This window comes from Heterodontus francisci, chromosome 2 (genome assembly GCF_036365525.1).
Source record: "Heterodontus francisci isolate sHetFra1 chromosome 2, sHetFra1.hap1, whole genome shotgun sequence".
In the NCBI taxonomy this organism is placed as follows: Eukaryota; Metazoa; Chordata; class Chondrichthyes; order Heterodontiformes; family Heterodontidae; genus Heterodontus; species Heterodontus francisci.
This window is the reverse complement of record NC_090372.1, coordinates 127,326,438-127,345,496: the sequence shown is the minus strand read 5'-3', so window position 1 is coordinate 127,345,496 and position 19,059 is coordinate 127,326,438. Positions and strand designations below refer to the sequence as shown.

Sequence of the window (19,059 nt, the reverse complement as noted above, 5' to 3'; positions counted from 1 at the left end):
TGTTAAGAATGGTGGTAACCCATATCCTAGCAAATTACTTTTTTTTTCTAATAAAGGCCACATGTACGCTTACCTTGTAATAATGTGGCCAGTTATCGCTATTTTAAGTTCTGAATGACAGTACTATTTTTTTTTTTAAAATCATCTCTATTGTGAAGCAGATGCGTGCTATTTGAAAATAGTTTCCTGCAGGGGTGTTGTAGATGTTGCTATGCTGGCATATTTACAGTGTATTTTTCAAGTCTGCATGACTTTATTTTTCTTTGCGTTCCCAGTCTGTTTCAACAATTTATATGGTAGAATTTGTAGACAAAATAATGAACACATTTTGTGCGTCTGAAACTGGACATATCCGTTTTTCTTCCTGAACATGTCTGCCATTCAGCCATTTGTCAGAATCTGATGTGCATAGCAAGGGTTTATGTAAAAGATAGTATGTAAAAATCACCTTGGTTTGCACATTACCCAGTATTTTTCTGTTTCCTTCAGATGTAAAACAAAAGTATATCCTGATGGCTTACCAAAGACAAGTGTGGTGATAGTTTTTCACAATGAGGCATGGAGCACTCTGTTACGCACTGTGCACAGCGTGATAAACCGGTCGCCACGATATTTATTAGAGGAGATTATCCTGGTGGATGACGCTAGTGAAAGAGGTAAGATAACCTTTCCAAACAGTAAGGGAAGTAGCTGTCAAAGATTCCTAAAAATATCAAGAGTAAGAGTTGAAGAGGAAGTGAACAAACAAGATGTTTTTTGAGCAGGAATTCTTGTGTGTAAATTTTTAGCAAAGACACCAGTTGAAACAAAATGTCCTTGGTCACTTATGGCAGCAGTTCACCAACCATATTTCGTCTGGTGAGGCTAAATTTCACTCACTTTGTAAATTATTGTAATAGGGAAATAAAATCAGTCAGTGTATTTAAGTATACATATGCCAATTTTATAGATAAAATATGGAACAATTATTAAGGGCTTGATTCTACAAATAAAAAGCAAAAGAAAATACCATAGCCCTGTTATACCTCTGATGTAACACGTATTGCTCATGGGTTCCTCTAACTTTTTTTTCATGGAATGTGGGCAACTCTGGCAAGTTTGCATGTATTGACCCATCATAATAGGTGCCCTGAGAAAGTGATGGTTATTCTTTCTCTTACACCACTGCAGTCCTTGTAATGTTCTGCCACGCTGGTGAGTACAGTATTGTAAAGTCTCTGCTTTTGGACTAACCAAGGTTCTAAATTCAAATATCGTAATGTCAAGTTGTGAAATTGAATTCAATAAATCTGGCCATTTGTGAACATAAAATAAGAACATAATAGGAGAAGGAGTAGAACATACAGCCAATGAAGACTGCTCTGCCATTCAATACGATCATGGCTGATCATCTATCTCAACCGCACTTTTCCACCTGCTCCCATATCGCTTGATTCCCTGAGACCAAAAATCTGTTTATCTCAGCTTTAAATATATTCAATGGTGGAGCATTCACAACCCTCTCAGGGAGGGAATTCCAAAGATTCACAATCCTTTGAGTGAAGAAATTTCTCCTCATCTCAGTCCTCAATGATTGGCCCCTTATCCTGAGACTGTATCACCAGGTTCTAAATTCCCCAGCCAAGGGAAACAGCCTCTCCGTCTCTACCTTGTCAAGTCCTTTGTATGTTTCCAATGAGATTAGCTCTCATTTTTCTAAAGTTGAGAGTATAGGCCCAGTTTATGCAGCCTCTCATCATAGGACAACCCTGTTATCCCAGGAACCAATCTGGTGAACCATTGCCGTATCCTCTCAAAGACAAGTATATCCTTCCTTTGATATGGCGACCAACATTGTGCACAGTACACCAGGTGTGATTTCTCCAAAGCCCTTTACAATTGTGGCAAGACTTCCTTGTTTTTGTAATCCAATCCCCTTGAAATAAGGGCCAACATGCCATTTGCCATCTGAATTGCTTGTTGTACCTGCATGCTAACTTTGTGTTCCTTGTCCAAGTACACCCAAGTCCCTGTGAACATCAACTTTTGGAAGTTTCATGCTTTTGAAAAAATATTATGCTTTTCTAATTTCTCCCAAAGTGAATAATCTCGCGCCTCCCCACTTTATACTCCATCTGCCACCTTGTTGCCCATTCACTTAACCTGTTTCTATCTCTTTGCAACTTCTTTGTGTCCTCACAGCTTACATTCCAGCCTAGCTTAGTATCATCAACATACTTACATGCATTACTCTCGGTCCCTTCGTCTGAGTCATTTAATATAGATTGGAAATAGCTGAGCCCCAGCGCTGATCCCTCCATCAATCCACGAGCTACAGCCTGTCAAATTGAACATGACACGAGGAACAAAATGACGATTCAATAAGTTTTGTGGTCATGAAACCCAGCTAGTTTACATATTATCTAATACAGAAACATTTTCAAAAATCACCTTTTTATAACTCGTTTACTATTGAACTCAAATGCCATTTCTATGGAAATCATGGGTCTTTTACATAATTGTGTAGTTATTCATGAGAAAATTTACCTGTGAGAAATGTAATCTTTGCAAGATTTACATAATTGGTACATTCCTATTGGACAAAGAGCTATTGAGCTTTTTTCTACTGCAAAGTAGTCCTGGAGCTCAAAGAAGTGGTACTCACTGCTTACAGCTCCTTCCCTCCACAATGTGATTGCTACATATATTTTTTTAATTTAATTTTTAATTATTTTTTTTAAATTTAGAGATACAGCACTGAAACAGGCCCTTCGGCCCACCGAGTCTGTGCCGACCATCAACCACCCATTTATACTAATCCTACACTATTCCCATATTCCTACCACATCCCCACCTGTCCCTATATTTGCCTACCACCTACCTATACTAGGGGCAATTTATAATGGCCAATTTACCTATCAACCCACAAGTCTTTGGCATGTGGGAGGAAACCGGAGCGCCCGGAGGAAACCCACGCAGACACAGGGAGAACTTGCAAACTCCACACAAGCAGTACCCAGGATTGAACCCGGGTCACTGGAGCTGTGAGGCTGCGGTGCTAGCCACTGTGCCGCCCTGAACGCTGGATGGGTGTTCGGCCCTTCTGGATATCTTTTAGGAGGACGTCCAGGTTGGACACCCTGAAGTTTGTTGCTCTATTCTTTTAGTCTGCCTGTTACCTTTCATGCCTGGGTTTCTTGATTAATCCTGTGCTTCCATCACGCTTTGTGCAGCAGCGTGTTTTATATCCAGCTGCTGCATCACAACTTCACCCCTCCTCCAGCCAGAGCATACTTGGTGGTCTAACTCTAATTCCTGCCTGTTAGCATCTTTTCTGCTGCTTTCCACAGCCAGCCCCCACATCCTAATAATCTAACTAAATGATGTACTTATTATGCTATACATGCATTGGCTGCCTTGATAATTAGTGAATAATAGACTTCAATATCTGATAGAATCATAGGAAGTTTAAGGCACAGAAAGAGGCCACTTGTGTCTGTGCCAGCCGAAAAACAATCCACCCATTCTAATCCCACCTTCCAGCATTTGGTCCGTAGACCTGTGGATTACGGCACTTGAGGTGCAGATCCAGACTCTCTTTGAATGAGTTCAGGGTTTCTGTCTCAACTACCCTTTTCAGGCAGTGAGTTCCAGACACCCACCATCCTCTGGGTGAAAAACTTTTTCCTCAACTTCCCATTAATTTTTCTACCAATCACTTTAAATCTATGCCCCCTCGTCACTGACCCCTCTGCTAAGGTAAATAGGCCCTTCAAAATTTTGTACATTTCAGTCAGATCTCCCTCCCTCTCTGTTCCAAGGAGAACATCCCCAGCCTATCCAATCTTTCCTCATAGCTGAATTTTTCCAGTCCTGGCAACATCCTTGTAAATCTCCTCTGTACCCGCTCTAGTGCAATTACAACCTTTCTGTAATGAGGTGACCAGAACTGCACACAGTACTCCAGTTGTGGCCTAACCAATGAGTTATATAGCTCTAGCATAACCTCCCTGCTCTTATATTCTATACCTCGGCTAATAAATGAAAAATACACCTGTACTTGATCAATATAGTGTTAAAGATTAAAATGAATGCTTCATGTTGTTAATTAGCACAAGTTTATTGCTAAAATAGCACATATTGAGTTTGTTGTGAATATAATGGTTTATTTTAAAACAAACAGAATGCTAGCTGTTCATTACCCTGGCATTCTTTCACGCAATGCCACTGAAGCATTGGGTATTTTGAGGAAGCATCTAACATTATCATTATCAGCTATTCTCAGTTGCAATCAATCGTGCATTATGATCCCCACATCCATTTTCAGGGACTATCCAATTTAGCCCAGTAAGTGCTCACTAATATTTTCAGAAGTCATTAACAATTTTACATAATGCTTATGATACACCACCATGGTTACACACTGAAACCCATTGTTTCCTGACGGAAGTTGAAGTTTGAGAGTGGATCTGTTTTATATATCAAAATTAACATTACAGAGTTCAATCAGAACCAACAGCAGTAAGGGTAGATGATTTATCAAGTTGAAGCTAGTGGTTGTTAGGCTGTTCCAGAACAGTTAGAAAAATTGTATGAGAATACTCAGACAAATCTCAAATTTCCCACAGTCTGCTGCATGATTCCGAAAGTGATAGTTAACTCTGTATTTAAATTTTTGCATGCAATAAAAAGAGTTTTCCGTGATGACACTATATATGAGAGATGTACAGTAGCTGAAACTTCACTGCTTGAATTCTGTGTGTATTTTTTCACAGCTACAGAATGTTGGAACTATGACTATGCCAGTTTGTGTTCCTGGCATAAAAATGGGAGATCTGCCTAAAATAGAACTAGCAACTTGTGCTGCTGCAGTCATTATTTTTCTGATATCCTTTGAATATTAGAAAAAGGAAACTTTTAGTTAGGTTAAGTCACCTAGTCAAAAGGAAAAGCATGATAAACAGCACACATTAGAAAGAATGAGAAGAACCTGCATTTAGCGCTGTTTAAGACTTCAGGAAGTTACAAAGCACTTCACAGCCAATGCAGCACTTTTTGAAGTATAGTCATTGTTGTAAAGTTGGCAACATGGCAGTCAGTTTGAGCACAGCAACAAGATAATGGTCAGATCTGTTTTAGTGATGTGAGCTGTGGGATAAATATTGGCCAAGAGAATGGGAAGATTTCCCTACCCCTCCATTGAGCTGGAAATTGGAGGAAAGGTGTTGAGAACAATAGTGTGGTCACCAGAGTCATGCTCTGCAAAGTTGAGGACAAGAAGGGAAAATACACCATGGTCATCATCGCATTCACAGAGCTTGTTATTTGTGATACTGGTTAGTGCTGTTTTGGTACAATGCTGGTTGGAAAGCTGGTTAGACAAATTCAAACAGGGAGTTGTGAAAAAGATAGAGGTAGGTCTTATTGCGAGATGAACTCCCAGCAGGGGGTATGGAGAGATTGATGAGAAACTAGGGAGAGACTTGGGTTCAGGGCTAGGTCAGTCAGGAGTCTGCAAAAGGCTTATCTTGGTCGATGGAATTAGAGCAGCAACAGAGGTGGCTGCACGGTTGGTCTCAATCATAGTAATAAGGAAATCCATGAGCTTATCATGCTTATTGTCGAACCTGAAAATAAGTGATTAGATATGGGTAAAGTTGAAGGATTGCCTTTATCACTGACATTCAAAAGGATTACTATAAAGTGCCTCCACCAAGTATTACTATTGATATGTTTAGTCTGTTTCTATACCAATTCAGTCTTTTAACTCCATAGTCCCATGCAAATTTATCTTTTGTTTTAGCTTTCCTTTAAAGTTGATTCCAAATCTTTGGAAGTATTTAAAGGGGTATTGAGGGTGAAATTTGTTCTTTCAATTTCTCAGGTGTTATCAACTGTTATGATTGTCCACTCCAGTCAAAGCTCCCAATCAAAATATACAATTCTGATTTGTGGTGGGACCGACGCACTGTTAATTCAATTCCGTCGCTTCACAGATCGGCTAATGTATCATTTAAAATTTTCCAAATTAAAGACCCAGCCAAATTGTGCCATCTATTAACCCCCGAATGAGGCTAACCAAACCAGGTGCATTTAAATCAACAAATTAACTGTTTAATTAGAAGAACTAAATTCTTAAACACTATGAAGATATAAACAACATTTAAAATCGAAAAAATTAGAGTCTTTGCAAATTTACAGTCCAATGTTGCTTGAAGTCCTCATAGTCGTCCAGTGCGGGGGGAAAAAGGTTCTTCCACAGTAGAACAGTCTGTAGTCTAACTTCAGTCAGTGATGCTTTCCTTCTCCAGCGAATTTCAACAATTAACGACTTACAAACACGTTCAACAGAATCAATCTGACTAGAGTTTTTGAGGGATAAAAGATTGCCACAGTGTAATTTCCCTGTCTTTAATTTAAATTACCAGAGATCTGTGTTTAGGCCTGACTTTTTTTTAGAATTTTGAGATAATAAAACAGACTAAAATCCTCTTCTGTCAGTTTAAATGGTTCAGAGCTCTTTTTCTAGGTGCTGTCATCACAGCAGTGTCCTCTGTCTGTCTGTCTCTGTGTTCTGTCAGAACAAACTGTCTTCAACTTAAAAAGCCAGTTCAAAGTTGAATTGTAACAAATTGATCGCATGAGACTCACTCCCAGTGGCTGTTTCTATGGTAACGAGAATGCACCCTTTGAATCGCAGTCTCCAAATGGCTGTTTCTTTGGCAATGAAAATGCACCTTCCTATAACTCCTGAGGCTTGCTGATTCTTAAAGCAATCCCTTGCAAGCCTGAAAGGCAAACCACATATTCCCGAAAAAAAACTACAGGACAATGACACAACATCTTATGGTAAAATTTAAAGTGTAATTTTTATATGGAATACATAAATATAGCAAGTATATGCAATGTTATTTACCTGGTGACTATCTCTATGACCATATTCAAATTTGTTGAAATCTGTAGCATAACATGAAGGTAGACCAGGAATACTCCTTTAGTTTGACTGACATCCATTAACTGAAAATGTTAGAGATTCTGGGGTCTGAAGTTCCCAAATAAATGAGAGTTGAAATTGCACATTAAACTGGTTATTTCTAATGCACATAGCACAACTTCAACCACAAAATTACGTTCATCCTTGTTTTTAGTCATTCTATTCATTCAATTTGAGAGGTTTTTATTCTCCCACTGGATTTTCTTGCGTAATTCAATGGAATTTATCGCTAAGAGTCTCCCCATTCTCAGATTTGATTCTTTATTAATCTTTTCAGCAATTCTTAGCAAATGCTAAAGACAAGAAACATTGACATTTTACAAATATCAACTTCTATGAAAGGTAACTACCTTTCACAGTGGAAAGAATACTCTCTTCCATCCATTCCCTGCTGCTTGTTTCCCCTGATGCTGCCCTCCCAACTTCCTTTTGTGATCAGGGCCATGGAAACATTGCAAACATTTTCTTCATGATGGAGAATTTGTGGATGTGTATTGGTACTCAACTGCTAAATCTGAAATTGATTTAAAACGATGGTTCTATCAGAGCGTTTGTAAATGTGCATAGTTCATAAGTTTAATTGAAATTAGCCACTTGTAGTTCCCCAAATTTTAAAATTATTTATGCAGCTTCTCCTCCCTTCACAAAGATGTTCTTCTATCCTTGCCAGTTCTGGTTATTTTTCCATGGTGTCATATCAGTGACTGCAACCTCTTCAGCTTCCAAGCCACATGTGCGTCCTGTTTTGTGAAGATATCGATAGTGCTGCTGTCCCAGAAAGCAAGGCTGTCCTGTGAATGACGCAACAGTGGATCCACCAATCCACCCCACCCCCATCACCTCCAGAATCAGTCAACCAGCAAGACGTGAGGGTCGTGTGCTGCCGCACAGCAGCTGACAGCTTGGTGTAGGTGTGGAAAGGATGAGCCAAGAGAGGCGGTGGCTCTGTGGGGTGGTGCTCTCCAGGGAACAACGGGGTGGATGTATGTGAAGGGCTGCCTGCAAGAATTAGGGGTGGGAGGGAAGCGTCAGGAGACTTTCCTACAAGTAGATGCTCCCAGTCCACTTTGGCCAGATCCTGTTTTATCCTATTGAAATCTGCCTTCCCCCAATTCAGTACCTTTTATTGCTGGTCCATCTTTGTCCTTTTCCATAACTACCTTAGATCTTATATGGTCACTATCCCCGAAATGCTCCCCCACTGACACTTCTACTACTTGGTGATCGCTTCATTCCCCAAGATTAGGTCCAGTACTGCCTCTTCTCTTGTAGAACTTTCTATGTGCTGGCTCAAAAAGCTCTCCTGGATGCACTTTAAGAATTCTGCCCTCTTTAAGCCTTTTGCACTAAGACTATCCCAGTTAGCATTGGGGAAGTTGAAATCCCCAACTATTATTACCCTATTATTTTTACACCTCTGAGATTTGCCTACATATCTGCTCCTCTATCTCTCCCTGACTGGAGACCTGTAGTTTACTCGCAAAGTGATTGTCCCCTTTTTGTTTTTAAGTTCTACCCACATAGCCTCATTTGAGGAACCTTCTAAGGTATCATCCCTCCTTTTGGGCCTCCTTATCTCGAGAGACAATGGATACGCGCCTGGAGGTGGTCAGTGGTTTGTGAAGCAGCGCCTGGAGTGGCTATAAAGGCCAATTCTGGAGTGACAGGCTCTTCCACAGGTGCTGCAGAGAAATTTGTTTGTTGGGGCTGTTGCACAGTTGGCTCTCCCCTTGCGCCTCTGTCTTTTTTCCTGCCAACTACTAAGTCTCTTCGACTCGCCACAATTTAGCCCTGTCTTTATGGCTGCCCGCCAGCTCTGGCGAATGCTGGCAACTGACTCCCACGACTTGTGATCAATGTCACACGATTTCATGTCGCGTTTGCAGACGTCTTTATAACGGAGACATGGACGGCCGGTGGGTCTGATACCAGTGGCGAGCTCGCTGTACAATGTGTATCATCCCTCCTAACTGCAGTAATTGACTCTTTGATCAACAGTGCAATGCCACCTCCTTTTACACCCCCGTCACGCCTGAAGATTCTATACCCTGGTATACTGAGCTGCCAGTCCTGCCCTTCCCTCAACCATGTCTCTGATAGCAATAATGTCATATTCCCATGTGTTAATCAATGTCCTCAATTCATCTGCCTTACTTGTAAGATTCCTTGCGTTAAAATAGATGTAATCCAGCCTTGCACTCGCTTGTGCTTTAACAGGTCTATATTTGCAGTGCCTTCCAGACTGACTTAGTTTCTCTTCTATATTTGGCTGTGCATCACCCTCTACTGTACCGCCACTCTGTATCCCATTCCCCTGCCAAACTAGTTTAAACTCTTCCCCCCCCAACCCCCCTGCCCCCAACAGCACGAGCAAACCTCGCTGCAAGGATGTTGGCCCCGTTCTGGTTCAGGTGCAACCTGTCCGACTTGTACAGGTCCCACCTTCGCCAGAAACAGACCCAGTGATCCAGGAAACTAAAGCCCTCCCTCCTGCACCATCTCTTCAGCCACACATTCATCTGCTCTATCCACCTATTCCTATACTTACTAGCAAGTGGCACCGGAGTAATCCAGAGATTACAACCTTTTGAGGTCCTGCTTTATAATCTGCTACTTAGCTCTCTGAATTCTTGTTGCTGGATCTCATCCCTCTTTCTACCTATGTTGTTGGTACCAATGTGAACCACGGCCTCTGACTGTTCATCCTCCCCCTTCAGAATGTCCTGCAGCTCATGACATCCTTGACCTGAACACCAGGGAGGCAACATACCCTCCTGGGGTCATGTTTTTGGCCACAGAAACACCTATCTGTACCCCTTATGATGGAATCCCCTATCACTATAGCTCTCCACTCTTTCCACCCCTCCTGTGCAGCTGAGCCACCGTAGTGCCACAATCGTACAAGGAACACAAAGTTAGCATGTAGGTAGAGCAAGCAATTAGGAAGATATGTTGTTCTTTATTGCAAGGGGATTGGAATACAAAAACAAAGAAGTCTTGCTACAATTGTATAGGGCTTTGGTGAGACCACGCCTGGAGTATTGTGTGCCATTTTGATCTCCATATTTTAAGGAAGGATATACTTGCATTTTAGGCAGTACAGCAAAGTTTCACCAGATTGAGAAGAGAGAGTTGTCCTATGATAAGATGAGTGAATTAGGCCTGTACTCTCTCGAGTTTAGAAGAATGGGAGGTGATTTCATTGAAACATGCACGATTCTGAGGGGGCTTGACAGGATAGACTCTGAGGTTGTTTCTGCTGGCTAGGGATCTAGAACATGGGGGCACAGTCTAAGGATAATGGATCAATCATTTAGCTCTGAGATGAGAAATTTTTTCATTGAGGTTTGTGAATCTTTGGAGGGTTGTGGATGCTCCATCCTTGAGTATATTTAAGGCTGAGTTAGACAAAATTTTGGTCCCTGAGAATCAATGGATATAGGGAGCAGGTGGGAAAGTGGAGTTGAGGCAGAAGGTCAGATTTGATGGTATTGAATGGCGGAGCAGGCTCGAGGGACTGTATGGTCTACTCCTGTTCCTGTGTCTTATGTTCTCTTGGAGCCTATCCTGATGACTCAGCCCCATCTTTTGCATGTCCAACAGTGTCTCGGAAGCAAAACTGGATATGCTACTTCAAGTACATATATGCCAAAGCCTAATATCACCCAAGCATAGTGTTCTTTGTTTTGCACTCAATGGTACAAGCATTGCAACTTAAAACCCTATTTGCTTACCCTGTAGCAACCTCACACTGCCTGAGCACCTTTTAATGATCTATTCAATATGTAAAACAATGGCTCATGTACAACCACCAGTAGTAAAAAGAATGAACCTAGGAATTACAGATCTATTAACTTCAAGCAGGAAAAACACTGCAATTGGTAAAGGGAGCCATGCAAGAGTAAAGGCAATAACTGACAAGTGTGCTCTCAAGATTCATTTTGTCACTAATTATAGAGTTAATCCATATTTTAAGAGGAATTTGACTCCCCTTTACCACCATCAGCATTGGATTTAGTTCTTTTAGAATTAAGGTTACTTTCTTGACTGGTTCAGCACATTGAGTTTGCTAAAATGTGTGTCCCTCTATCCTTGACAGTCCAAATAACGAATCTGTTTTGGTGAGAAAATATAACTGCCATACTAGCAGTAGCTCCCCCCACCATTTTACCCTTATTACTTCCGTACTTTAAAATCAAGCTAAAAAAATTATGGAAATTTAACTTTAAATAATCTTCAAGGTATATACTCCGATTTACCCCTTGTTTACAATCCTACTTTACACAACAATTTCAAAGTGGAAAGTCAAGCTGTAGAAAGAAACATATGGAATTTTAGGTTTTATAAACAGGAGTGTCAGGTACTGAAGTGAAGAGGTAATGCTAAGTGGAGAAATTCTAAGATGCTACAAACAAGGTTTTAGTGATGTAAAGTGACTGGAGAAACTGGGCTCCTTTTTCAGTAAAATAAAGATGATTAAGGGGGATCTGATCAAGGTGTTCAAAACTGAGGGATTTTTCGTAATTGGGTATAAGTATTTCCACTAGTCAGTGAATATATAACTAAGGGCATAATTTTAAGATGATCACTAAAAGAATAAAAGGACAGGTGAGCAGAATGTTTTATGCAGAAGGATGTTTTGTGCAGGAGGTTGTTGGGACATGAATTGTTCCACCAAAAACATTAGTGGAACAAAATCTATAATAGCTTTTGCACAGGAAGTTCATAAATATTTGAGAAGTACTTTTTTTTTTTAAGAAGTGTATTTATGATGTTGAATGCATGACTGGTATTTAGATGCCATATTGCGTGACAGAAAATTGTTTGTTTTGAGAAGGCGAAAGCTATTTGTAGGATTCTCTTTCTTTCCCTCGCCCCTCAACCTTTTAACATTAGATCTCCAGTAGTTTCAGACAGTTGAGATGTTTGTACACTGATGAAAAATAGTTGTATTGTGATGAAAGACGGCTTCTAACCTAAGAAATGAAAAATTAGAAGAATTGCTTTTATTAGGTTTACGTACATCTCTGAAATTATATGATATCCGTTCCCGTACCAACAAGTTCAAACTAGGATACACTGAGATAAACTAAATGTGATGTGCAGCATAAATTTGGTGTAAATGTGTGTGTAAATATATGCATGCCTATATATAATTACTGTATATACTGACCTGCTTAGAAAAATCGATATACATGACCCAATCCTAAATTCATTGGTCGTGATGTTATGGTACTCAATAGCTTGTAATGGAATTTTCATCTGGTTTAATTTAGTTCATTGTGAAACACACTTTATATTTTAAGCACGTGCTTATTCTATCATTAAAAATCTTGTATCTAGCAGATGGAAAAATTGTCCCCATCACACTTCAAAGCATCATACTTGCAACTGATGGCTCAATTAATCAAAATTTGTTAATCATGTGAATCATTCAAAGATCAATAAGTCCGAGAAATTCCCAGTTATCCTCTACATAAGAAAAGTTGCTGATAAAAGACTACCACAAATCGCAGACATCAAACCAGCGAATCAAATCTCATGCATCTGTTTCAAAGCTACCAATCTGAAACCAGCAACTGTCATAAAATTAGCCAGTTAAATCACTCAAACATTTTAAAATATTGCTTTTGCCTCCTTTCCTTGACTCAAGTCAGTATATACAGCTAAACATAACCCAACAGATCTATTTTTAAAATTGAGATGCTGGGGAGAAAAAAGAAATCACTAAACTTAGCCATAAAATTGATCATTTGGTGTTGGGCATGCCTGCAGGAAGCCTCCCCCACACAGGGTTGCCCCTTTCTCTGGGCCTGAGGCTTGAGCTTTGCTTAAGTCTTGAAGTAGAAAATTGCAATTTTGCTGGACACTCGCAGCATCAAAACTTTGATACAGCCATTGTTGATATATCGTATGTGCATTAAGCAGAGTTACAGTTTGCACCCTTTACCTGTGGAATTATAGTACCAAGTTTGTATTGTAGCAACTTGTTACAGGACAACCAAGCAAAGTTACACATTACTGTGAGGCATGAGCAACAAGAAAACAAAACTTTTTTTTTAAAACTTATTTTGTCAAATAAAAATTCTCAAGTACTATGTTTGTTACTGATGTCTGCACTAAGGCTAGAGAGTAATGTTTAGAAGTTGCTTTGATTCCAAACTGAGACATTGGTTGGAGTCAAGTCAGTATGACCTGGCACATGGTAAATGATCATCTGTTCAAGATGGTGATTGAAGACTTGAAAATGGGGGGAAAATGTCCCTGATGTCGTGATGACAAGATCTACAAATTCACCATGGGAAAAAGGAGGAAAATATATCTTTTTAAACCATGTCAATGCAGGAAAAGGAAAGTTTTGCTGAGGGAGAAAGGAAGAATAAACAATCAAATAAAATATTTGTATCTTAGGTTTGCATTAAATACTTATCATGTGAGGTAGAGCATACGATGCAACATGGACGCATCTAGGCTGCAGTGGGATCATAACACACAACAACTTGAAATTATGTGCTGCTCATTTGCAGGATGATGCCTCAACACTTTAACACTGAACATGGGAATTGGGAGAGGATAAGTTTGAGGAGGTTTTTGAAAGTGATGAGAAAGATAAGTAAATGATTCCAGAGGGCAGGATCATAGTGAATGAATTGTCATTGATATAGTGTTTCATGACCTCCAAACATCCCAAAGTGCTTTACAGGCACTGGAGGTCAAGACATAGAATCAGTCTGGGTAGAAATACGAAATAGCAAGGGAAAGAAGTCACTGGTGGGTGTAATCTATAGGTCCCCAAGCAGTAGTTCCGCAGTGGGGCACAATATAAACAAGGAAATACTGGGGGCTTGTAAGAAAGGTATGGCAATTTTAATTTGTGATTTTAATATGCATGTAGACTAGATTAATCAAATTGGCAAGAGTAGCCTCCAGGGAGAGTTTATTGAATGTATTAGAGATTTTTTTTGGAGCAATATTTTGTGGAACCAACCAGGGAGCAGGCTATTCTAGATTTGTTATTATGTAGTGAGGTGGGATTAATTAATAATCTGTTAAGGATCCTCTAGGGAAGAGTGATCATAGCATGCTAGAATTTCAAATTCAGTTTGAGGATGAGAAACCGGAGTCCCACACCAGCATTCTGGAGTTATAGAAAGGTAATTACATAGGCATGAGGACAGTTTTGGCCCTAGTGGACTGGGCAGGAAGACTACAAGGTAGGACAGTTGATGAACAGTGGTAGATGTTTAAGGAGATATTCAATCCCTCCCAACTAAAATATATTCCAGAGGGGAAGAAAGATTGTAAGAGGAGCAGAAAAACATCCATGACTAAGCAAGGAAGTTAAGGATAACAAAAAGACAAAAATTAAGGCATACTATATTGCAAAGGCCAGTGGCAGGCTGGAAGATTGGGAAACTTTTAAAGATCAACAAAGGGTTACTAAAAAAGTAATAAAAAGAGCAAAGGTAAATCATGCAAGAAAACTAGCACAAAATATAGAAGCTTTTGCTATCTGTTTTTATAAGTATATAAAAGTGAAGAGATTAGCTGAAGTGAATGTTTGGTCCCTTGGAGGATGTGACTGGGGAGTTAATAGTGGGGAACACAGAAATGGCAGAGCGACTAAATCAGTATTTTGCCTCAGTTAACCGGTAATGCAGAGGTTATAGAAAGGGAGGAACTTCGAACAATCATCACTAGGGAAAAAGCACTGAGCAAACTATTGGCATTGAAGGCAGACAACTCCCCAGGGCCTGATGGCCTACACCCTAGGGTCTTAAAGGAAGCAGCAGCGGAGACAGTGGATCCATTGGTTATAATATTCCAAAATTCTCTGGATGCGGGAAAGGTTCCAGTGGGTTGGAAAAATGCTAATAACCCTTATTCAAAAAGGGAGGGAGGCAGAAAGTAGGAAACTATAGAGCAGTTAGTTTAACATCTGTCGTTGGGAAATTGTTAGAATCCATTATTAAGGAAGTAATAACAGGACATTTAGAAAGTCAAAACGCAATCCATCAGAGTCAGCATAGTTTTATGAACGGTAAATCGTGTTTGACTAATTTGCTAGAGTTCTTCGAAGATGTAACAAGTGAAGTGGATAATGGGGGATCCTGTAGATGTAGTATATTTGGACTTCCAAAAGGCATCTGATAAGGTGCTGCACAAAAGGTTAATACACAAGCTAAGATCCCATGGGGTTAGGGACAATTTATTAGCTTGGATAGAGGATTGGCTAACTAACAGAAAACAGAGTCGGGATAAATGGGTCCTTTTTTGGTTGGCGAGATGTAACTAGTGGGGTGCCACAGGGTTCGGTCCTCGGGCCCCAACTATTTACAATCTATATAAATGACTTGGATGCAGGGATGGAAGGTACTATAGCCAAATTTGCAGATGACACTAAAATAGGTGGGATAGTAAGTTGCAATAAAGAAATCAGAAATTTACAAACGGATATGGATAGGTTAGGTGAATGGGCCAAAATTTGGTAGCTGGAGTTTAACATGGATAAGTGTGAGGTTATCCATTTTGGTCAGAAGAATAGAAAGGCAAATTATTCTCTAAATGGAGAGAAACCTCAGAGTGCTTCAGTGCAGAGGGATCTGGGTGTCCTTGTGCATGAATTGCAGAAAACTAGTATGCAGGTGTAGCAGGTAATAAGGAAGGCAAATGGAATTTTGGCATTTATTGCTAAAGGGATAGAGTATAAAGGTAAGGAAGTGTTGCTGCAACTGTACAAGGCGTTAGTGAGACCGCACCTGGAGTCTTGCGTACAGTTTTGGTCCCCTTACTTGAGGAGGGATGTAGTTGCATTGGAGGCAGTTCAGAGGAGGTTCACTAGATTGATTCCAGAGATGAGGGGTTTGTCTTATGAAGTGAGATTGAGCAGTTTAGGCCTTTACTCTCTGGAGTTTAGAAGAATGAGAGGAGATCTAATTGAGGTATAGAAGATGATTAAGGGGATTGACAAAGTAGACATAGAGAGGATGTTTCCTTTTGTGGGGCAATCTAGAACATGAGGTCATAGTTTTAGGATAAGGGGTAGAAGATTTAAAACGGAGATGAGGAGAAATTACTTCTCTCAAAGGGTTGTGAGTCTGTGGAATTCACTACCCCAAAGTGCGGTGGATGCCGGGACATTGCGTAAATTTAAGGAGGAGATACAGATTTTTAATTAGTAATGGGTTGAAGGGTTATGGAGAACGGGCAGGAAAGTGGAGTTGAGGTGAAATGAGATCAGCCATGATCGTGTTGAATGGTGGAGCAGGCTTGAGGGGCTGAATTTGCCTACTCCTAGTTCTATGTTCTTATGAATTACCCTTGAAGTGTAGTCACTATGAAAAACAGTAGTCACTATGAAACACAGCAGCCAATTTGTCCTACAAACAATAGTGAGGTAAATGACCAGATAATCTGCTTATAGGAGTTATTTGAGGAATAAGTATTGGCCAGGCAGTGGGAGAGCTCCTCTGCTCTTTTTTGAATAGTGCCATGGGATCTATAATGTTCATTTGAGAGGAAAGAGGGTTTAACATCTCAACTACAAGACTGCACCCTTGCAGTGCAGCGCACTCAGTACATGCTACTGTAAGGATGTCAGGTGAGGCCAGAAATGGTGTCAGCTGTGATGTCCACCAGTGCTGCAATACATGTTCAGACCTCGATAGGTTCATACATTGGCCATGCCATGCAATTATTAGCATTTGCACGGATCTATTTTGCTCATGAATTTAACTTATTCATTTTAAAATAGTTAACAAAGAAATTTCATGCACTGTAATTAGCAAATTGTTAATTTGCAAATGCTAATAATCACATGGCATGGCCAATGTATGAACCTATCGAGGTCTAAACATGTATTGCAGCACTGGTGGACATCACAGCTGACACCATTTCTGGCCTCACCTGACGTCCTTACATTAGCATTTTCAGCAGCAACCATGGATAGCAATCTGGAAGAAGGGGACGCCAGATTGATTTCTGTTTCCCACTCCTCATTAGTCCAAGGATGCTGAGTTCACCTGTACCTCCAGCACTGCCCTGGTGAGATCAAGTCAGTCAGCATAAATGAGCAATTGAATAATGCCTCAGTTGGCTCAGTACCAAACAATGTGGAGATGTATTTGTTCCCAGTAGGTGTTAAATATAAATGCATTTTGTATTGTAAACTGGATTTAGGCTGTTGTCAGCCTGTTTACATAAGCAGTAGGAGCTTGGCAACAGATTGAGTTTGTCTCTGTTTACATCTAACTGCCAATAGGAATTAAACAAATTCACTGCATATCAGGCCCAGTGTAAAGGAATCCGTTTTGTTCCACGAATTTGAAGGCAGTGCAGAAGAAACTGTTGCCAGCTTAGCATTAAAAACAAAGAAAGGCATCTCTGAACCAACAACATAATTTTCATTCATCTTCGAATTCCAAATTGTGAGTTCTGAGTAGAAATTCAGCTTGTTTGCAGAATATATAGGAATGCAGATCTCCGGTGAAAATTGTTTGAATATATTATTGAATGACCTTCAAAAATTATAATGCTTTCTTTGTGAAATACTGATACAGGATTGTTACACTTTAAAAAATTATTTTCAAAGATAGCTGTGCACATTTTCAACTGAAAAGAGAACAGAAAGTGTCTGAAATACTCAGCAGGTCTGGTAGTATCTGTGTAGAGAGAAGGGCCGGAATTTTACACCACCCCCAGCGAGCCGGATGGTGACAAGGGGGTGGCGTAAAATTGAGCGGGACGCTCCTGGAGGCCTTCCCGACCCGCTTCCGCCTCCGCGGAACAGAATGCAAATGGAGTGCTAAATAATTGTAGCAAAAGACAAGGCATGGGTCCAGAGAAAGTGCTAATGGCAGAATAATGAACAGTTCTGTACGAAACCGTGAAAAATAAATTTATGACTAGCACTTGGTTAAAAAATAAATAATTTAAAAAAAGAAAAAATACATATATATAAAATAATAAACAAAAACTAATGGGGCTCATGGTCTGAAATTATTAAATTCAATATTGAGTCCAGAAGGCTGTAGAGTGCCTAATCGAAAGGTGAGGTGCTGTTCTTCGAGCTTGCGTTGATGTTCACTGGAACACTGCAGCAGGCCGAGGACAGAAATGTGGGCCTGAGAACAAGGTAGTGAATTAAAATGGTAAGCAACCAGAAGCTCTGGATCATGTTTGTGGATCGAGCAGAGATGTTCTGCAAAGCAGTCACCCAATCTGCGTTTTGTCTCTTCAGTGTAGAGGAGACCACACAGTGAGCAGCGAATACAGTGTACTAAATTGAAAAGTACAAGTAAATCCTGCTTCGCCTGGAAGGAATGTTTGTGGCCTTGGATGGTGAGGAGAGAGGAGGTAAAAAGGCAGGTATTACACCTCCTGCGATTGTTCTGTGTTTGGTCTCCCCAATGTAGAGGAGACCTTCTCCAACCCTTCCCTTCCCTTCCTCAACTTCCCTGTCTCCATCTCTGGAGATAGGCTGTCCACTAGTATTTATTATAAGCCCACCCACTCCCACAGCTTCCTTGACTATACTTCCTCGCACCCTGCCTCCTGTAAGGATTCCATTCCATTCTCCCAGTTTCTCAATCTCCGACACATCATTCAAAGACTGTTATATTTCTAACTTTTGCCAGTTCAGATGAAGGATCACAGACCTGAAACGTTAATTCTGTTTCTCTTACTCAGATGCTGCCAGACCTGCTGAGTATTTCTGGCACTTTCTGTTCTCGTTTCAGAGTTCCAGCATCTGCAGTATTTTGTTTTTATTCAACTGAAAAGCATTGCATTGTCTTCCAGATTTTTTGAACAAGCCTTTAGAGAAATATGTGAAGAAATTGCAAGTACCAGTTAGGATTTTACGCATGGAACAGCGCTCCGGTTTGATCCGAGCAAGACTGAAGGGGGCAGCGTCTTCTACAGGACAAGTGATCACATTCTTGGACGCACATTGCGAATGCACATTGGGCTGGTTGGAACCACTACTGGCAAGGATTAAGCTGGACAGGTAAAAATAATTTTGTATGAAAGTATTAAAGTTTCAGTAGGGCTTCAAATGTTAGTAACACTGTGAACAGGTACATTGT

General features: G+C 40.3%; 1 protein-coding gene across 3 annotated transcripts in view; it reads left to right on the top strand.

The window, feature by feature from the left end:
• galnt1 (UDP-N-acetyl-alpha-D-galactosamine:polypeptide N-acetylgalactosaminyltransferase 1) overlaps positions 1-19,059 on the top strand; it is a 203,273-nt gene that overhangs the window by 96,776 nt on the left and 87,438 nt on the right. For all 3 annotated transcript variants that reach the window (XM_068010567.1, XM_068010558.1, XM_068010548.1), the window contains exons 4-5: positions 490-656; positions 18,773-18,980. In XM_068010567.1, the coding sequence (XP_067866668.1) occupies positions 490-656; positions 18,773-18,980 (375 nt within the window). The remainder of the gene's footprint in view (positions 1-489; positions 657-18,772; positions 18,981-19,059) is intronic.